At 38.8% G+C, this 22,154-nt stretch overlaps 1 protein-coding gene across 1 annotated transcript; it reads left to right on the plus strand.

Annotated features, from left to right (window-relative positions):
- The first annotated feature begins 53 nt into the window (after window positions 1–53).
- On the plus strand, window positions 54–20,096 carry LOC128863849 (lipase 3-like). Its single transcript, XM_054103220.1, has 5 exons — window positions 54–1,476; window positions 1,558–1,735; window positions 16,737–17,098; window positions 17,174–17,332; window positions 19,396–20,096. Exons 1-5 carry the CDS (start codon window positions 1,264–1,266, stop codon window positions 19,786–19,788), a joined length of 1,305 nt encoding a protein of 434 aa, XP_053959195.1. The 5' UTR covers window positions 54–1,263; the 3' UTR covers window positions 19,789–20,096.
- The last annotated feature ends 2,058 nt before the right edge of the window (window positions 20,097–22,154 follow it).

Consider the following 22,154-nt stretch of genomic DNA (forward strand, 5'->3'; position numbering starts at 1 on the left):
CGAGCAGCAGCTTGCATAAACTGTCCTTTGGTCGGCCACTTATCTCGCGCGGCCAAAGGTGTATGATTACAAGCATTCCAAGCAAAAAATAAAAAAATAAATATTAGAATATGCAGCAACACAACAACAAAATTTGTGAAAAAGTGAAACTACCGATAATCTTCGCCAACCGCAATGTGTTGGATTCTACTGGGGTGAAGTAAATTCCAAAAAAAATTGTTTCATAAGTACGAATAGTGTAGCGAAAATGTGCGCGATCATTTGAAGCAATAAAAAGTGCTAAATTACTGCTTACATAAAAAATGAAAAAAAGCATGTAAACATTTTCAAGCAAAAAAGTTGCACGCTTAATGTTGCTAGCAACATGTTGCCGCAATATTTAATACGCTTCAGTGACTTTGAAGGCGAGAGCGCGCAAATCTTCATCTCAAACTAAGTGGGCTTGAGTAGTTGCTATCAAGTAACGCTGACTCGAAGACAGTCTGCAGTTGGTGGCTGCAAATAACGTACGACGGGGCTGAAATATTATTTTGATTAATCCAGCGCTTGTGAAGTCAGACTTGTGAATACGAGTTACGCACATATACAAGCGCACGCGTACGCAAGTAAATGCAGATGCGGATACGGGCACAATTCCACACATACGCGCATTTATATTTTTACGCAGATCATCAGCCGCGCTTTATTAACGATCGGAACTAGCGCGGGCATTTGCCTTTGTGCGTCAACTCAACCGCTGATAAGCGTCAATTACAGTGGTTTTTATCAGTAGCGTGAATTCGCATGCATACATACATACATATATGTGCATATTAATAAAATATAATCAAACTCAATAATACTTATCAATCCCTTCAATATTGGTCAGTTGCGCGCACCATGTGGCCAAATACTAATCGCATTCAACGCTTAATCGCCAAACAATGAGGTTGTGCTCACAAAAAAACAAACAGAATGAAGAAATAATGTGTTTTGTCTGATTTTAATTTACTGAAGTAAAAATAAATAAATTTTAACATTGATTAATAGCGAAAAACACGCCCTGCCATAAGTGAGTACGCATTCAGTGGCATAAACAAACAAAAAAAACACAAAAACGCGTCGAGCCCCCTTTTGTGAGTACACAAAATTTTCACACCGATAAACGAAAAGAAAAACAAAAACAAAAAAGAACAGGAAAAAGAAAACATAAAAACAAACATCTCCAGCCCTGATCTCGTGCAACGCGTTCAGTTTACATTTGCCCGTCGCACTGGCCACAACATGTCGCGCGAAAATTGTTTCGTGACGTTTTCACTTCTTTTGCTCTGCATCTGTTCCACACCCAGCGCAGCAGATGAACCGAGTCTGTTTTCCTTCAATTTCGGTCGTTATTCACTATTCAACATACCGCAATTCGGTCGTTCCATTTTGGAAAGTGTTGGCAACGCCGTAAATTTGGATCCAAATGTGCTTGAAGACTCACATTTGAAGACGGTAAAGAATTTTTTATGCAGGAATAAATTTCAAAAATTTTAAATACAAATTGTGCGCGCTCTTTTCGTGTCTTTCATGTAGCCGGAGTTGATACGCAAGTATGGGTTTCCCGCTGAAGTACATCATACGGTCACCGATGATGGCTACATTTTGGAAATTCATCGCATTCCGCGAAAAGGCGCCATGCCGGTGCTATTAATGCATGGATTACTGGACTCGTCAGCGACTTGGGTGATGATGGGGCCCGATAAGGGGTTGGGTAAGTGATGCGCGATACTTTGTTATTGTCTGTATTTACATGTGCGCAGGCAGCTGTAGCATAGTGTGTGTGCACGTGATATACAGGGTGGTACATACAATTAAAAAAAAAAATACCAGTCTAACGGTTAGACGCGATAGAAGTGAAACCTTCCGTAAAACAAACTGAGAGAGAATGAGACGAAAGCAGCATTAGGAGCGGGATAATTATAGGTTCATTATAATATTGCTATAAAGTTCATATTTTATTTTCTTCATTTTATTATTATTCATCCTCAATGTCTTCAATTTCAACAAATGATACTAGTGGCTTAAGATAGCTAAAATATGATACAAATGCTTTGGTTTCGATGTTGTCAACATATCTTTGAAATACCGCGACAATTGTTGTTTTTGATCGTGTTGTCGATTCAGTGCGATTGTTACACATTTTTAAATTAAATTTTGTATTGAGAAAGTCAATTAAAGGAACCGCTGTGTCCAATACAAAATTTACGTTAAAATCGCCACTTAAAATCTTTGGAACTTTATTGTAATCTTTTCTAAGTATCCGCGATACTTCTGGTGTATACTTTATTAAATTTTCGTGAATGAATTCCGTGATGCTATTTATTGATTTTTTTTTCTGTCGATATCCACGACACTTTTCTGCATTATTTTTCGGCATAATTGCGGTAAATATTTAAAAATGAAAATATTTACGAATATAAAAATACGGACGCAATATAGCACACGCGGTTGCTATTATGAGCGTCGTAACGCGTATATTACACAGACGTACTAACATACACACAAACATTCGTAGAACGCTTGGTCTAAGCAAGTATTAGGTAGTGTAGTATAGGTATACATAATGCCTTCTCGCTCACCGTGGCTCCGTAATACATACAAACATACATACATATGACGCTTGAACTAAACACCAAAGCAAGTAATAGGCAGTGTAGTATACATACTACAATACTCACTATACTAGCGTGGCTCAGCAGTACGCAAGAATGATAGAAAGAAGATTGCGCCCATCAGAGCGTACGTGACGTCACGTTTGCTGAGTTGTGCAGTATTGCCAACTATTTGCTTTTCGCAATAAATTTAGTGCTTTTTTATACCCAAAATGCAAAAATTTTTAAGTTTCCTGTTTGTTCCTTTTTTTTTAATTTAAAGCTACCGAAACTTTAAGATAAAAAACAAACTATATTATTGAACAAAAAAAGGGTTAAAAAAGGTCACTCTGAAAAGATTTTAGTGCTAATGAAAATTTTTTTACTCTTATAAAATTTGATAATTTGAAAGTGCAAATTTAATTTTTGGCTCCATTTAAAGTTATGCAAAAATATTAAATGGCCCTCTCTCAACTCTTCTTAAGATTGAAAACCTTTTTACACATTTTAAAAAGCCTTTGAATTTATTCAATGCGAATTAAAACCATAGAGGTGTAATCGTTTCTTCCGGTCATCAATCCTTAGTGAGACATAGGACATTAAGAGTTATATTCATTGTAAAAATAAACAAGAAAATACCAGAAAATACTAAAGAAACCATACTGACATTTTTACAAAAATAGTACCTTATCTTGTTACATAACTTCAAATATAGCAAAAGAGTCGTTCCCTTAACAAAGGAGTCTCGCTTAGCAAAAAAACCTCATAAATGAAATTGTACATAAGCATAACACATTTATTTAAAAAAACGCACATTTTAAAGACAATTTGTCAGGCATACAAAGTTCTTTAAGTGATTCAATAAAAATTTGTTGGGTTATTTTCTTTGAATGGGCATTTTAGTGCGTTTTTATATCTAAAGCTAGGCAACACTGCAGTAGCGAGAGAGAGATTTGACTGCTGAAGGCAGAAGAACACCAACAACACCTGCAATCGCGGGCAATGCCACCAGATGTTAAAAAAAGTAAAGCTAAATAAAACTGAGTGAATTATTTAAATAATAATTAAAAAATGTATATTTTACAAAATTATAAATATGACATTTTAATTAGAACAGCTAGAAAAATGTCATGAAGAAAGAACTAAAACTCCGAGACAAAAAATAATAAAAATAACAAAAAAAAATGCTAAATCAAGTTACGAAAATGGTAATCTGGCCATACTGGAGCTAAAATCACGTAACTAGTTGTCAAATTCGCTGAGCGCAAAGTAACGGGACCACGATAGGCGCCATCTCATTATTCTTTCCATCATGAGCAGTACGCAGCCACACACATATACGTATATAAGCATAGTGTCGTTTTAGTGTCGTTTTAGTGTCGCTTTTTCGTTTCATCGAGTCTCAAATCACTCCCAACGATTCTAAAGAAGTTTTCACTTCAAAAAGAAGAAGAAATCTCTTTTTTTTATTAGTTTATTCGCAAGAGCAAACATTCCCATTATTAATGGAACTGTATTCCAAAATTCCCCCCCAAAAGGCACTCTATGAGGATGCATTGTCTTCCCGATGTTCACGTTTGGGCTTTGCTATCCCCAGATGCGCCAGATTTGCTTGCTAATATAGCCCCCAAGTTGAAAATCCGCTTCCCCAGAAGAATTTGAATTAATTTCAATAAATTCACGTTTTAGGGCTACACAACATTGGCTTGGGCAATATTAGTATTGCGTAACATGTTTGCGAAAAAGGTTTAGGATTGTTTTATGGTCGATCTTCAGCTCCTGGGGATGCTACCTCTATTAACATGCCAGTCAACTTCGATTATTTCTGTGATTTTATCGAAATTTTTGCATTATGAAAATTTTCTTTAAAAACAAAAATGCCTGAACGGAATTGACGAAACCAAAATTGTTCGCAATAACTTTTTCAGTATCGGAACCATAAACACCATTCACGATTGCGGAGGCAAGGCTTACATTTTCGCCTTTTCGTCTTTATCAAAGAAAAACTGCAAAATGTAAAGAATTTTGGCTTTGTTGACTTCCATTGTTAACACCCTGTACCTCACCACTGAATGGATCAAACAAACAACAGCAAAGGAATTTATTTAGTGTGAAGAGATATGGATCACTTCAGCCATCTACCAAGAAAATAATGTATTTCTTTTTTCTCCCAACCTAATAAGTTTGCAATATTTCACAACTTTGTTCGAGCGTAAAGCGAATCATTTCGTTTCGACTTTCTGTCAAGATTCCCAACAGGAGAGAGCTGTCATTGTCAAAATTACAAATGATTAAAAAAAACAGTATATGGACCACCCTATACTAGCAGTTCTGGATACGATCTCTATGAAAATGATGGAAACATCAATCTTCGGAAAGCGAGCTCTATTCAGCAGGCACCGTCAACACTGCGAATGCCTTTCTGCCATTAAAAAGTTTCGGGTAACAACGGTCCAACACTCGAGTTTTTTTCTTTTACCAGAGGAGTGTACTTTCAAAATACCATCATCATCATTGTTGGCTGGACAAACCTGATCGCCTGCTGTAGTATATGCTTCCAAATATCTCGGTTTCATGCCTCGGTTTCACGCCCAAAATCCCAATAAGCCCGCGTCTTCTTCTACACCGTCCATCCATCTAAACATTTACCGAAGAGTATTTGTTGAAGGGGGTAATTCGTGTTGGGCCGCAATATGTGACCTGCCCATCTCAATCTGTTGCTCATGATTGTGGTTATCACAGATGGGTGCTCATATAGTTTTTCGAGTTCATGTTTCCGCCACTCGCCTTTATCACATATCGCTCCAAAAATTTTTCGCAGAACCCTCCTCTCAAAAATCAGCAGCTTTTGTCTATCCGCACCTCTGAGTGTCCACGTTTCACTACCGTATAGCATGAGGCAGAACGACACCCTCTAAAGATTGGCGGCCCTCTGAGTCGAATGTGCTTATGAGTGTCTACCAATTGATCAGCCTCAGGCACTTTGCCTACTATGGACAAAATTTTTTGGTTGCGCCTCAAAAGGTATTGCCAAGGCTCCGAGTGCTTTTCTTACGTGAAAAAAGCTTTCTCTTAAAAAAACATCGCCCAAACACCTAATAGAGAATATACATATACACCAGCTATACATACATACATATACAAGGGGGCGCAAAATTAATCACCCTATCGGAAGATTTTCAATTTTTGCAAATTGTGTCGTACGACAATCGTATTGGACACTTGTGAACTAGACAGCTGCAGCATACAAACAGAAAAGCAATGGGGCGCATAAAGTCCCGTCAAAATAGAGATTTCCATCACTCTAAATATTTTTTTTATTTTGTAAGAAATTTATTAAAAAACAGAAAGGGGTGACTAATTTTGCGCCCCTCCTTCAAAAACAATTTTTTCATTGAGTAAGAAAGTTATTAAAAATCAAAAGTGGATGATTAATTTTGCGCCACTAACTCAAAATATTTTTTTATATAATAAAAAAGTTAATAAAAAACCAAATTTGGATGAATAATTTTGCGCCACTCACTTAAAATCATTTTTTCTATAGAGTAAGAAAGTTATTAAAAAAACAAAAATGGATGATTAACTTTGCGCCACCTTGTATGAAAACCATTTGGTTCTAAAATTCAAACTTTATGTAAATTTAAAAAATTCGATCAATTTTAAGAAAAACATTTTTCTAAGCAGAAATTAAAAAAGAGCCCCGATTGTGCAATTTATAGCTCATAGAATTTTATAGCTTAAGAATTAAAAATTGTTTTTTTGTTAAGTAAAAAAGGTATGAAAAAAACAAAATGGAAGATTAATTTTGCGTCACTCACTCAAAAGCACTTTTTTATTAAGTAATAAAGTTATGAAAAAAATGGATGATTAATTTTGCGCCACTCTCTCAAAAATGTTTTTCTGTATATAATACAAAAGTTATTAAAAAACGAAAATGGATATTAATTTTGCACCAACTTATACCAAAGCCATTTAATTTTAAATCTCAAACTTTCTGCAAATTTAAAAAATTCCATAAATTTTCGTTAAAATTTTACATTTTTTAAGCAGAAATCAAAAAAGAACATCTATCATGCAATTTATGGCTCATAGAATTTTATAGTTTAAGAACAAAACATTTGTTTTTTATTAAGTAAAAAAGTTATTAAATAAATTGGATGATTAATTTTGCGCCACTCAAAATATTTTTTTTTTTTTGCATATTATAGAAAATCATTTTTTTTATTTAGGAAAAAAAATTTATTCAAAAACAAACTGGATTATAACCATCCACAAAATAACCGCACAGAATGAGTACAGAAAATCTTCGTAAAATTTGCTCTACGCCTTTAAAATTTTACTGAACCGACTCCTCCATATAAATGTCGCTGTCTGCTTTTGTATATCAAACACTTAATTAGCAGATTCTTCTTTCTCGCTTCCATCTTCTTGCCCAATATTGTAAATTTACCATTTGTTTATCTTGACCTCTTCGAAACATTGCATTTAATGTCGCTGGTCGAGTTCTAGGACGGGTAACTTTCTTCTACGTTGAGTTGCAGAATCCAGAAAGTTATGTGGCCTCAATTTGAAAACACAAAAAAAGAACAAAATAGCGGATCTTATAGGCGGAAAATTTTCAAAAAAATCTATCGATTTTGCTTGAAATCCCTTACCAGGGACTTTTTGGGATCACTTGATATGATTTTGAAGTCGATTTTTATAATCCATTTTTGTACCCCAAAATATTGTGTATGAGGATCAATAAGTTTTGCATGCGTTTCAACATTTCTTTGCATCAATTGACATAAGCCTCTCTCTTCCGAAACTCGTAATCTAAAGAAGTAACCAGCGAATTAAGGCTGTTGCAGTTGGTGGATAGGCAAACTCGTCGAAAATCGTAGCAAATCATCAGAGGAAAACGATAACGATTAGGAATCATCCAAAAGGAATGTTTCGAGTACTTGTAAGCTATACAATCGGCCCATACTGAGAGACGAATGCCAGATTTGTCCTTCTCATACTGGTGCTGCGATACCTATTTGAAAGCTTAAGTAGCAACCTACCTGAGCACCTGCTTGCCAACTGTCCGCTTCTTAACGCTTCAATTTGGAAATAATTTCGCAGTAACATCAACACAAGTGGGATCAGTGATGAAACGGCGGGAAATTCAAATTTTTTCCTCATACTTTTTGACTATTTTTCTGGAGCGTTAGCTAACTAATGCGCTCCATTGTGCGACTTGCTCCCACGCATTACGAAAATGACAACGAAACTAAAATTTCATGAACGATACAAATTTCACAGTCATTTGCCTACATTAATTATTGCAGGTGGACGCTTGTAATTTTTTTTTTGTAAAAACTAATTGCACAATTTAGAGTAGGCGTGAGCGTAATTTATTATTTGAATTATCATTGGTAATGGATTTTACAAAATCAAATTAGCCACTGCAACTTAATAACTAAAAATATAAAACTAAGCAATGCCATTTCACAGTGAGAAAAGTGTTAAGTTTAATTTATACATTTTACTCTTGTTTTGGCAAAATTCACTTTAAAATGATAACCCTACACAATAATAGCTGGGCATGAGGTCAGCAAAAGTACACATATACATACATACTTAAAGGCGTAAACAAAAAAGTACTTCGTTGAAATAGGCGTAGAATTTGGCACGCAAAACGGAGAGAAAACTGAGAATATGGGAAGACAAAGTGATGTTCAATTTTTATAAATATCAAAATATCAAAATAGCAAATAGAAAAAAGTTGAAAATAAAAAATATTAGAGCATAAAACTTACTTCAATGTGGTTGTCACCATTTATAAAAACAAGAGAGGTGTTATGGTGCTCACACTCACCAACGTAAACGTACGCCCGTACGCCCGTATCAGCTAACACAATGAAGCAACGATCTACTATACTACGGAACGGAACGGTGGAGAGAATTGATTTACATGGGACTCTCATTAGTTTTCTCTAGAGTTTGACCCGGTTTCATCCTCCGCTTCGGCTACGCTCTGTTATACATATGGCCGAATATTTATTTGATATTTTTCACGGGATCGGACTGCTACCTACCGTAGCTCTAAGCGACCGTAGGGGCCGGCAGGTTGCGGATAGCCGGAAAGCCTGTAGTAGCAGGCCAGTTGTGTAAGAAGTTTAAACGAATAAGTAACCCCCGACAATTGAGCGATCAGGAGCGGAGAAGCCAGCCTAAAACTGATGAAGTTCTTGTGACAGTGGCGAGAAGACACCGCCTCTTAGATATAAGTGTCCCCCTCATCATGTGCAAAAAACCAGGCACGACGGCTCCATAATGGACGGCTTCCTGATCAGCGTCTGTTCACCATGTTAGGTGCGGCTGTCAAACCGTCAACAACGACCTTAAGACTGAGCCCAGTAAGGTATTAATTATGATATACTGGAAAATGTTTAGACATACTACCTCGAGCTGACGACTGCACTCTGCACTCTGCACATTCTGTTTTCTTAGTATGCGGAGTGGTATCCAGCAGAAACGGCATTCAGGCTAATGGTGCAGTTGCAGCCGCCCCGTTAAAATGATGGCAAATCTCTAGGAACGCTCCATATTCCGTCGCCATTAAGTGTCGGCGTAGGTCTAGATGTAATATTCCTAGTTAACACTGATTCGGCTCTGAACTTAAGCTCCCATAAGGAGCCTTTGTCAACCCTAGCATGGCCTCCTTGCATGCAAAGATAGCCATGGAATCGTCAATGGTGACTACGCATCGGAATATGGATAACGGCTTAGAAGTTGGGGCCCATACAACATGAATACGAATAATACAAAGAACACAAAACTACAAACTACAGAAGAGGCTGAAGTAACAGAAAAAATGGCATCACAAGCGCACAAAATAATACTCCCAACAGCTATTGCAGATGACAATAATGGCTGTGGTGAACTCCTTAAAAACCCTTTCCAAAGGAGCTCAAAAGTTGCATAAATAAATAGATTGTTGTGGCTACATTCTTGAATGCTGCCATTAAAGTAAACATTTGCTTTTAAAAAAATTATCTCCAAATACGAGGGTCGTTTGAAAATTCCGCGCAAAACAAAAACTACTTAATTGTTTTGATCCCTTCCGAATAACAGGATATGTCCATGTCTGAAAAATAGGCATTCGTTTCTGCAATCATTTCCTCGTTTGAATAAAATCCTTTTCCCGCCAGCCATTTTTCAAATTGGGAAACAAGTAGTAGTCCGATAGATTCGAGGGAGCCAAGTCTGAAGAATAGGGGGAATGTGAAATGAATTGGATGTCTATTTTTATTAATTTTGAATCCACAACTGCTGAGGCGTGAGCTGGTGGTGATGGAAAAGAAAAATTAATCAAATAAATTAATGTTTCATATACATCATCATCATCATCATAGCATTTACAGCTCGAAATAAGTCAATGCTTTCTTTTACTATTACGCTCCATACGCCTCGGTTCATTGTATGGCTTTTTCGATTGTTAATGCCACGCAGGTTATCTTCTAAATCATTTGTCCACCTTCTTGTTGGCCGTCCGCGCTTTCTGCTGCCAAGAATGCGAGAGTTCAAATCCTTCTTTGCAATTCTGTTGGCATTCATTCGAAGACGCTGCGCCTTCCGGAAGCGCACTATGTTTTGTTCTTTTATAAGTTCTTCGATCTCATTGCTATTGTTCCACAAATGGAGGGTCCTACAGTTTCAAGTCGACTCCGAACGGCAGATGTTTTATGAGGAGCTTTTTCATAGCAGAAATACACTCGGAGGTTTGTCATTTCCTGCCGGGGGGCGACCGCTATTAGAAAAATGTTTTTTCCTAATTTTGGAGTTTCACCGAGATTCGAACCTACAGGGTTTGGTTGAGAAGTAATGAGCCATCCGTCGCGGAGCGTCTGCCAAGTGATCAACCGAATCGGCTGGTGAGGCAAAATGATCGTTGGATCTTCCCCTTCCACTAGAAACCGGTCCCAGTTCGCTGGCAACAGCAGTGCAGTCAACATCGCTCCGCGCGTGAAAGCTGTTTTAAAAGTGTGTTAGGCCAGTCGCCACGACCCAAGAAGGCGCGCATGTCGAAATCCAAGGTCAAAACCATGCTGATCATCTTTTTCGACTCTCGAGGCATCGTTCACAAGGAGTTTGTACCTCCAGGAAGCACTGTAAACGCGGTATTTTACAAAGAAGTGCTCCTTCGGCTGAAAAACCGCGTCGCCAGGGGTTCGGCCCGACCTCGTCAACAATTGGACCCTTCATCACGACAATGTACCGGCGCACATCGCCTTCCTCTGCGCCTTTGCATTGGCTAAGATGGGGGTTCCTGTGCTTCCCTACCCTCCCTACAGCCCAGACCGGTCTCCTCCGGACTTCTTCTTGTTCCCGCGCCTGAAAAGAAAGCTGAAGGGGAGGCGTTTCGACTCCATCGAGGTGATCCAAAAAACTGTGACAGCCGAATTGAACGCGATTCCGGCGGATGAGTTTAAAAAATGTTTCCTGCAGTGGAAGGACCGCTACCGGCGGTGTATTGACGCTCAAGGGTAAAAAAATAAGGCTCATTACTTTTCAATCAAACCCTGTACGTTCTCTTTGTGAATTCCAAATGGTACTCCCCAACCCATTCGGCTAGGGCGGCCGCCTTTAACCTTACCTTACATAACCCCAAATATAACTTGAAATCTGGCATGCTGAAGCATTCGGACTTAGCATGTCAAAAACCTTCGGGAAAGTGTAGCATATATTTTGACTTAAAATTTGTGTTGACCTGTATTATACAAGATGGCACAAAATTAATCATCCAACTTTTTTCGTACAACTTTTTACTAAATTAAACAAAAATAATGATTTTTAGTGATGAAAATCTCTATTTAGACGCAGCTTTACGCGCCCCCTTGCTTTTCTGTTTGTTTGCTGGTAGTTCAAAAGTGTCAAATATGATTGACATACGACGCCATTTGCCAAAATTATAAATCTTCCGATAGGGTGATTAGTTTTGCGCCACCTTTTATTATACTGCTACTATAAAATATTTCGAGAAACTGGTACTGCATACCAGGGAAAAAGCGTAACATTTTGGTACAAAGAGTTTGGTCTAGATAGTAAAGCAAGCTGGAGTACCCCTTGCCTTCAGATGAAGTTCTAATAGTTTACACTGCTCTGGTACACAGATGACACAAAAACACCCGAAGGCATGCACACCGGGATATTTACTTTCTAAATAAAGCTGTCAGCGCCAATGAGTAGTTGTCCAAATATCTTCCAGAGATCAGTCTAAAAAGAAACTACTGATTGCAAATTAGAGCCATAGTCAGGCCACTTAAGATCCTACCATCCTTTGAGGTGAAGTCCGCAATAGTCCTGAAGTCCATATAAAGATTAAGCTTATTAGGGTGTGCAATCGCATTCAGCTCATTTGGACTCCGGGACACAAATACATATCGAGGCAGCGAAAGTATTGGCTAAAAACCAACTGAGCTCCTTTTCCATCTTTGGGACAACATACCGTCAAGGCGACTCAGCTCAGAGTTGAAGAGCTAAGACTAAGAAACGTAAGCTGGCAACAAACTCTCAAGTTACGTGTGACAAAGTTCTCACTTTGAGGGTATATTCGGAAAAGATTTTAATTTGATAGAAGCCTCCCTAAGATAAATTGAAAATGCTCATAGACATTTTTACTGGCCACTCCAGTCACCGTTTAACGACTCTTATCTTTTCCGCGACATATCTCCAGAAAAACCACCACACTTGCTTCTCGAAGGCGTAGCCATAGGGAGAGGAAGAAGTAAACATCTCGGTTTAGTAGAGGCACAAACGCTCAGCTCAAACCAGGGCTATACGAGGAAGCTGAGTTTGAGGTGTTGTGCAGAGTAGAGGCCATAAAAGTGCAAACCTTTATTTCCAATTATTAATTTCATATTTCTCAGACTACACTCCGTTACAAAAAACCGTTCCGCAATCTTTATATGAATTTTATTATAAAACCCCACCTGCAATAGGTAACGACGCACTGTAAACAAAATATGCAACATCAGCATTACTATGCGAAAGAGTTACGAATGCCAGAGGGAATTTTTTCACCATGCGCTGTGGTGTATTTCACGCCATGGGCAGCTTTACCTGTGCACCAGAATAACGGTTACTACATTGAATTGAAAACGAAAATATAATTAGCGAGAAGCTCTGACTTAATTACAATTTGCCAAGTCATACTGGCTGCTGTTGTTCATTCAGTATTGTCTGACATTGAAGACTTAAAGCCAAGCAATGAGAGTTTGTTTTCAAAATAAGTCTCCATAAAAAAATGCTTTACTGTAAATTATGGTTCTCTGTTGAGACTCACTTATAATTCAGTAGCTTTGTGAATACAGGGTTCGGCACTCGAAGTGTAACCAACTTCAGACCGCTCGCGCAGCTGATGCGCGGGTATCAGCTGTCTGTAAGTTGGCTAAAAGACAGTCCAGAGTATTGTTTACAAGCATGAGGAATCATTTTGCCGCGACTAAACGCGAAAAAAGAAAATCAGTAATGGATTTCAAACGTAATGGTCTGATTGCATTATATTTGGCTGGAAAATCACAACCAGCGATTATTCGTGAGCTCGAGCCCCTTAAAGTAAATAAATGCTTTTTTATCGCACCATTACTCGTTACAATGATACTGGTAGCATCACGAAACGTCATAGTGGTGTTCAACAAAAGACTGCAACGTCACGTGAAATGGTTCAAAAAGTGAAGAAGCGACTTGAGCGAAATCTCCGACGAATTGCCCATCAAATGGAGAAATAACTGAAAATATCTGACCACAGCATCCGCCGCATACTGAAAAATGATCTCAAAGTCAAGCCTTACAAGATCTAAAATGCGCATGATCTCACACCAAAGCAGCAACAAGTCTGACTTGAAAGAGCGAAGGAGTTGTTTCGCTTGGCCGAAATGGATGAATTTCTGAACATTCTGTTTTCTGACGAGAAAATTTTTCAAATTGAGTAATTCGTTAACCCCTAAAACGATAAGGTTCATTTGACCGACCGTTCATACGAGAATTTGAGTCATCGGAGGCAGCACCCGCCTCAGGTAAATGTTTGGACCGCTGTAGCCGCTGGGCGCTCTCCAGTCATTTTCATCGAGCCTGGCGTCAAGGAAAATGCGAAATATTATCGGGAAAGTATTCCGAAGGTTACTTTGAGGCAGACAAACATTTCAGTGGCAGACCATAAACGTTTTAAGAGAACTTGGCAACGTCTCACAAAGCTCCACTGAACCAAGAATGGTTAAAAACAACGTTCCGAACTTCATAACGCCCACACAATGACTCTCAAATTCATCAGACGCGAATCCGATGAATTATTTTCTTTGGGACATTTTGGAAAGAAAGGTCCGAAATAAAAAGATTCACCAGTCTCGAGGCCCTTAGAAAAGCCATTGTCGAGTAAAAGTAAAAGCATTCTTAATTTGGTACTCGTATTATTTACACATATTTTTTACTTTGGATTGAATAAAAGTAATTTTTCAAACTAAATTTGTGGCCTTTTTAATTGGTTACACTTCTAATGTCGGACACTGTGGCATAGTCCACAGGTGACTCGTCAACAAGTGACTCATCAGCATCGTGGTTATGGAAAGCAAATGTAAAAAAGAAAGAAAATTGATACAGAGTCATGCCCAATAAAGGTTTTGTTCCGAATCGCGCGTGAATATGGCTCAAAAATATTCTATTTTCAGCAGAATGGTACCACATGCCATTTGTCTCGAAACCTGGTCTCAAGCTCGTCCAAAGCAGTTGAACACTTGGTCTCAAATAATCTAGCCATAAAATTCATCCTCCATAACTTTGAGCGTTGCGTCGTTTACATGGCCAATAATGTCCTCTTGTTGCAGCCACAGTTTGGACATGTCGACGTTGTCGAACTCTATCTCGCTAAAGGGTTTTCCTCTCTAACTCCGTAAGTAAAAAGGTCTCATTGCGTGAGCAATGAGGTTCATTAATCAAAGAAATTTGACGGATATTTTCTTCACCCATGGGTGCTGGAATGAAATAGGTACTGGAGCCGGATGGTACTTAAACAAGAGTAAGAAGCATCATTACGCTATGGGAGGAAGGGAAACTGTTTTGCAAATGGAAATTTTTGCCATTCTGAAAGTAGCAGATGGGATAACTGAGTGAAAATGGAACGGGAAACAGGTTGGAGCCTGCTTAGTGCAGCTTGACTGTCAGGAGAACGCAATGCAAACCTCAAAGATTGTTCAAGAATGTAAGAAGAAGCTTAATTCTGTTACAAGACAGAATAAGCTTGTACTTATATGGATTCCAGCACAGTGCTGTGCACAAGGGAATGAAATTGCCAAAGAATTGGCTAACTGTGGATCAGCGGTTATACCACAGGAGCCTGAGCTAATACTCGGAAACAGTTCTGCAGGAATCATGAATTGGATCAGCAATTATGTACGGAATTTACATGAAGAACGATTGTCTAGAAAGCTGCAGAACTGCAAAGTATTTTGTAACAAGCCCGAACAGAAAACTGTTGAACTTTCCTCTAAAACTTGGCAGAAAATACGTTGGGTTGATGGTCGGTATTGTTACTGAACATAATCCAGGGGGTCAGCATATGACCAGGTTTGGCTTAGAGCAGGCGGATAGCACTGAGCATTTCCTCTGTGAATGCCCTGCTTTCCTAGAGCAAAGCTAAGAATTTTGGCTTTCATGAGAATGAATAAAAATCGTTCTCTCACTCTGAAGGATATTTTCAGATTGGCTAAAGAATCTGAAAAATTCTCACAGGTCTAGCTGCCTCTTTGTCTTTATTCTATCCTATCTACTTCTTTCTGTTATTTCTCTTATTTCATACTTGACTATCTATCCTTTTACTTTCCAGAGCTTTAATTGCGATGGGCTTTTTAGCCTGAGTTTTTTAGGGGTCACCAAATCTCTCTATGTCTCTTGGCTCGATTTTTTTTAAATTTCAAAAAATCCTGATGATGCAGCCATGACATAAACCCCATCCAAACTGTCAATCTTAGTAGATGCATTGATGCTTGGTCTAATACTTATAGATATATGTATGGTGTTTGCTTTAATAACGGCAACCTTGGTTGTTGATATAGCGGCTAAGCCAAAAAACATCGCGAATCGATCTTCATCTGATATTTCTAACATCCCATTAACGAACTCCTTCTATGGTCATCTGTTGGGCATTGTCTATGGTCGTCCGGCATTAGTTCTTACTTAAGATCTTATATATATAGAAGGAGTCTAAATCCAACCGTACAATAAGCCGAATTGACTCTCTGGCGTTACGCAATTATGCTGATCGGTGCAAATTGACTTTTTCTATCCAATTATCTCTAATTGGTTCATGGATTAAGATTCAAATGGGTATACTTCGGCTCAAACTTTTCGACGCTGCGGCGAACAGTCTGCTTATATAAACCTTGATGACGACAAACCTTAACACGAAATTTATGTTGCGTATTTATAAATAATACGAAATTGTAATAAATTCGGATTTTGGAGCTTCAAACTATAGAGTCCTTCCCAGCATCATCAATTCCTTTTGTCCCGAATGAAACATAGACCCTCTTTCTACATAAGGGTCCTCTGACCTCCGTCAGGTGGATAGGTAGGTGAAATGGTTGAATTACCACTCTGGCATTCCGCAAGTATCACTAAAGCGGCGTTTTGATACCATTATGGACCTCCAACAGAGAGATATCTATGCCAGCAGAGCTGTTCATGTAGATTGATGGGATTTAGGTTGACCCAGTGAGCTTAAACGCCTCGCGGTTAGTCGTCTCTTCACAGCTTCTGTGTGTGAGTCGATCGTCCAATGACCGGTAAACACAGCTACGAGTTTGGAAATTGAATCGGGTTCCCAGGACTTTCTGAGTCCTCCATACATTGTACTGGGGCCGCAAGGTTTTCGAAATAGCACATGAAGAAGTGGATCTTCATCTTTTCTGTGCTTTCCTCAGAAATAAGTTGTGCAATGTCTGCTAAACTTTCTGAAAAAAGTAAAGTTTAATTCAGAAGTCAGTCGCTATTTACGCTCAGAAAACCTGGTATTATCTATGTGTGCAAATAATATTTTGATTCATTCGCCACCCGCCTAAACATTTATAATCTTGTTTTTCTTCTATTCTTTCATCCCAGCTTACCTTCTCTACGAGACTGGCTATGACGTCTGGATGCCAAATGTGCGCGGCAACACCTATTCACGCAATCACACCAAGTACAGTACGCGGCATGCAAAATTCTGGGATTTCACATTTCATGAAATCGGCAAATATGATCTACCCGCTAGCATTGATTACATTTTGGCACAAACGGATCGTGAGAAATTGCAGTACATTGGTCACTCGCAGGGCACCATGACTTTTTGGATAATGTGCAGTGAGCACCCGGAGTATAGTGAGAAGATCATCTTGATGCAAGCGTTGGCACCAGTGGCATACATCAAGCACGGCAAAAGTCCGGTGCTAAATTTTTTGGCTTACTTCCAGGAACCTATCAGTGTGGGTATAATAAAATGTGTATAGATTTTAGAAGTTGAAATTTGCTGAATAACATTTTCTTCATTTCTCCCTCAGATACTATTGAAACTTATTGGCGCACATGAATTTTTGCCCAGTAGTGAATTTCGAGTGATGTTCAGCCAATTTATCTGTGATGAGGATACAATTTCAACGGAAATTTGCACAAATATTATATTTCTGATCACCGGTTTCGACAAGGCGCAGGCAAATGAGGTGGGTATGCATTAGAGGGGGTAAAGAAGGTAAAAAAAATAAAAACCAAGTAATAATATGAAGATGGGTTTCAAATTTTAGCCCGATTATTCAGTATAGTAAGGCTAACATTTCTGTAGTTGACACAGTAATAGAAAAATCAATGAGTAGAGTCTGGTGGTAAGCAGATTTAAGTGAGCATGTGAGGGAGTGATTAGTGCAATGTGGGGTTTTTTCACATGCCGGACTTACCACCTTGATCAAGAATCACTCGCCAGGTGACGCTGTAGTCAACGCGTTTTAACAGCCGAACGGAGGTAATGGAAAAATCGAAGACGGCTCTGGAAGCTATACCGAAAATTTAGTTCCAGAAATGTTTCAAGTGCTGGACCAAATGCTGGCTTTAGTGCATTGCAGTTGATGGGGAGTTCCTTCAAGGCGATAATATCATTTTTGAGGAGTAAACTTGTATTTTGAATTTTCTGAATATAGTCCGGGAACTTTTTGATGAAGGGGGTATGTTGTGTATAATAAAGCTAATTCTGAATAGTTAGAATTCTGTAGTTAGAGCTAGAGAGAGGGATACTGCATCCCTGGTTGTCACCGTGATCCTCGACATATTAGTGAATGCGTAAAAAGTGCTTGATAGATGAATTTCCAACGCTTATGAGTTCAATTATTAGTTCAAGAGTTCAATAAATAGATGCACTGTTTCAAGCGCTGCCTATCCAAGAGCAGGACGTTTGCATAAAATATACTCCGATGTCTGAATATTCTCAATATTAAGGCAGCAAACCGTTTTCGTGGATAGACTCGAGCGGTGCATGAGAAAACGCAGTGTATTGTGAATGATTGTGAGGCCTACCTAACGGCTTGAACCTCATTGCAAGTTCAGTTAGGGATAGTTTACGGCAGTTGCCACTCTCCATAAGGGAGCAAAGGAGCCCACTTAGGTCTAAAGGTCCCTTGTGATACCACTAGTTTAGACTCAAGCCACAGCCTCTTGGGTAAAAGATAAAATACCCTGGATTCCTGCCTATTCCAAATCGGCCAAACATCCAATCAAGTAAGAGTGTAGACTGCATTATCGCGTTCTGGCAAGAGTGGTACAGTGGCGGAGGAATTGTGCAATGCCCTCCATCTCCTTTTATTTCCTGCAGCTGCGGCAGAAGTTACATGTGGTCCCATTATGTAAGACCCGGTCTTGTTGCCAACTTCGTACTAATGGAAGGCCGATCTAGTTTTATGAGCGACCTAGCTCATTCCAACTAGGCTAAATCTTTCCAGTTATCTCACAAGTCGGCTCCGTTGTCCATCTATTGTTGGCTTGCGCGCTGTAGACCGATCTGATGCAGAGATTGCTTGTGGATAAAGGGATGCCCACAAGATGTGCGGAATTGGCTTCTTATTTTCCATTCAGTCTTTTTATGACTTATGTCTTGCAACCAAAGGAGTAACCAAATACCTTCGCCTGTCTCAGTTCACCTACTGTTTCCCAGTCACGTAGAACCGTTTGCAGAGGGACCTCTTGCAATTTGGTTGGCGACCTCATGGTTACGTTCGAGGAGCTCCGTTTTGCAGAGATTTAATTGCAGTCAAGTTGCCAGAGTGAAATATGTATGCACGAGTTTGATATCTTATATGAACCGGGTTCACCATCAGCCTTACAATTCATACTCATAGTTGTAACTAACTAGAGAAAAGGAAAATATCTTCCACTTCCTCTGTGAATGCTTTGCGATTTGGAAGGCGAGGTTGTTAAGCCTTGGCAAACCGCTTTTTGAGAACCTTGAAGAGCTGGCTGGTAGAGATATAGACAAACTTATAAGGCTTCTCAATCGCACAGATGGAATATAGTCATGTAGGAATAACCCGGATAACTTAGCGAGGATATGGCAACAAAATGGTGCGAAAGCACAAATGGATTCTTGGTGAATCGCCACTTAAGCCAGCCAACCGACTAACATCAGTTTTCACTTTTGAAACGCCTTCTACATGCAATCCAAGACTTTTAAACGAAATATTTCTTTAATATACAATTTCTGATCAAAAAAATTCACTAATTTTCCACATCTTTCGTTTAGACAATGCTGCCTGTTGCTCTCGGTCATACGCCCGCCGGTGCCGCCACCAAGCAACTGCAACATTACGGCCAGCTGAAACATTCCGGACTTTTCCGTCAATTCGATTACGGTTGGATACGCAACTACTGGATCTACAACAGCATCGTACCGCCCGAATATCAAATTGGAAGCGTGCGCAACAAAGTGGCGCTGCACTACGCACAAAACGATTGGCTTGCAACGCCGGTCGATGTTGAAGAATTGCATAAGCAGCTGCCGAATGTGATTGGTAAATTTCTAGTGGCTTATCCAAAGTTCAATCACTTGGATTTTGTTTGGGGTGTGGATGCACGTGGCTTGCTCTATGATCGCGTACTGCGGCTAATGAGTTTGGTTGAGCGTGGCGAACTCTGAAGTACTTCTAATTCTAAGGCAGTAGTTGAGGGGTATACTCAAATGTGGTAAAGTCGAGTTTCTTGCGACGCGAACTCCAATTTAAGTTCCACGTATCCGGAATTATTTCATGAATTTAAACTTGGCTTTTTCTAAGCGCGTATTATAGATTTTATTTCTTATGTATTTGTAGTGGTAGGGCATTTAGTTTGTATTTGCTAGTTTGTTTTTGTTTCTTGTTTTTAGTTTTGTATTTTGTCGAGTGTATCACCTGAACCTGAACAGTCGTGTTAATAAAAATAAATATTTATTCTAAGTGAAATTTGAAATTGCAGATGAATAAATCTTAAAACCAAACTCTAAGCTCTCAACAAAAGTGAAAATATTTTCAATTTTCCGCTTTTTTTGTACTAAATGCTTTAATAAAATATTTCATATATAAATCGTATTAGTTTCTCTGCACAAGCGAGCAATTGTGCTTGTAGGTGTGTATCTTTATATTTATGCAGATATGTATACAAAATAAACAAAAATTCATGATAAAGTGCATATGAAATAAATTTCATTTTTCTCAAAGCATACAAAGTGATAAAATTTAATGCTTGGATGGAGATATCTGCATGTTTATGAGAATAGAAAAAAGTTAAAAATAAAAAATAAAACTTACTTCAAAGTGGTTCTAACCATTTATAAGTGCAGGAGAGGTTTTAGACAGGCAAAAAAAACTTAAATTTTCTGTAGAGATCGACCGGGTTTCAGTATCGGCTGCGGCTATGCATTGTCATAAGAATGGCCGAAAATATATTTAATATTTTGGTGCAAAGTTGCTTGAATTGTTTGTTCAGGCTACACGCTTGAACATCGGTACGAAAGTAAAGGGTGGTTAAATTTCAAGGGCCGATGTTGACGTAAACGTCAAATTTTTTATGCATTTCACTTGACATTTTTCAATTTCAGACTAACTCAATTTGAACCATGAAATGACACACAATCGAGCAACGCGTTAAAGTTATTCAGACTTATTATGAAAACAGGCGTTCAAATCAAAATGCATTTCGCAAATGTGCGTACAATCGCAAAAATTGTGAAAAAGTTTGAGCAAACCGGGTCTGTAGGAGATGTGAAAACACCAGTGCATGCTCGTACAGCTCGTACTGCAGAAAATATTGGTGCTGTTCGCGTTAGTGTGGTTGAAGAGTCGTCCACCTCAACTCGTCGTCGTGCCCAACAATTGCACCTCTCACGCTCGGCGTTGATGAACATTATGCATAAATACTTGCATTTACACGCTTACAAGGTGCAATTGACTCAAGAACTAAAGCCTCTTGACCATTTCAGGCGTCGTCAATGGTCAGAATGGTGGCAGGAAATGGCAACAGTGAATGACCAATTTTCGAAGAAAATCATCTTCAGTGATGAGGCACATTTTCACCTCAGTGGATTCGTCAATTAGCAAAATTGCCGCATTTGGGCGAATGATAATCCAAAAGTGATTGCTGAAAACCAATGCACCCACAAGGAGTGACTGTTTGGTGCGGTTTATGGGCCGGCGGCATCATTGGGCCGTATTTTTTCCAAAATGAGGCCGGTCAGGCAGTTATTGTGAATAGTGTTCGCTATCGTGAGATGATAACGAACTTTCTATGGCCCGAATTGGAAGATATGGATGTGGACGATATGCAGTTTCAACAGGACGGTGCCACTTGTCACACAAGCTTACGAAACAATGGCTCTTTTGCGCGAAAAATTTAATGGCCGAATAATCTCACGTCGCGGCGATGTCAATTGGCCGCCAAGATCGTGTGATTTGACACCGTTGGACTTCTTTCTTTGGGGTTTTTTGAAAGAAAAGGTACACGTTGATAAGCCAGCAACAATTCAAGAGCTAAAGGATGAGATAATTCGGCACATTAACGGCATAGAACCTCAATTATAACTCCGCGAAATCGGAAAATTGGACCATCGGATGAAGGTGTGCCGCCGAGGCCGCGGCTCGCCATTTGGCCAATATTTTGTTACATACGTAATTGAGCCATACCAATATTATCATAATAATAAAGAGGAATGACAATAATTTCCTAAAAAAATTATATTTTATTCAAAATCAGCACCGGCCCTTGAAACTTAACAACCCTTTATGTACCTGCCCAGCCAGCAAAGCGCAGGACCTTTTGAAGACTTTCAATAATTTATTTCTCTCATTTTAATAATTTCATATGAAAATATACTTCATTTTCCTACAAAAACCATATAAAGCCAAGCTTCAAACTTCATGAAAAAAAATAGTTTTTATCCAAATTTTACATCTCGATAATCAGAATGTGTAGGAAAATTTCGGATATGCAGTTATTTAGCCCATTAAATTTTGGCTCAAAAATTGCCATGAT

The sequence above is a fragment of the Anastrepha ludens genome, chromosome 5 (genome assembly GCF_028408465.1).
Source record: "Anastrepha ludens isolate Willacy chromosome 5, idAnaLude1.1, whole genome shotgun sequence".
Classification (NCBI taxonomy): domain Eukaryota; kingdom Metazoa; phylum Arthropoda; class Insecta; order Diptera; family Tephritidae; genus Anastrepha; species Anastrepha ludens.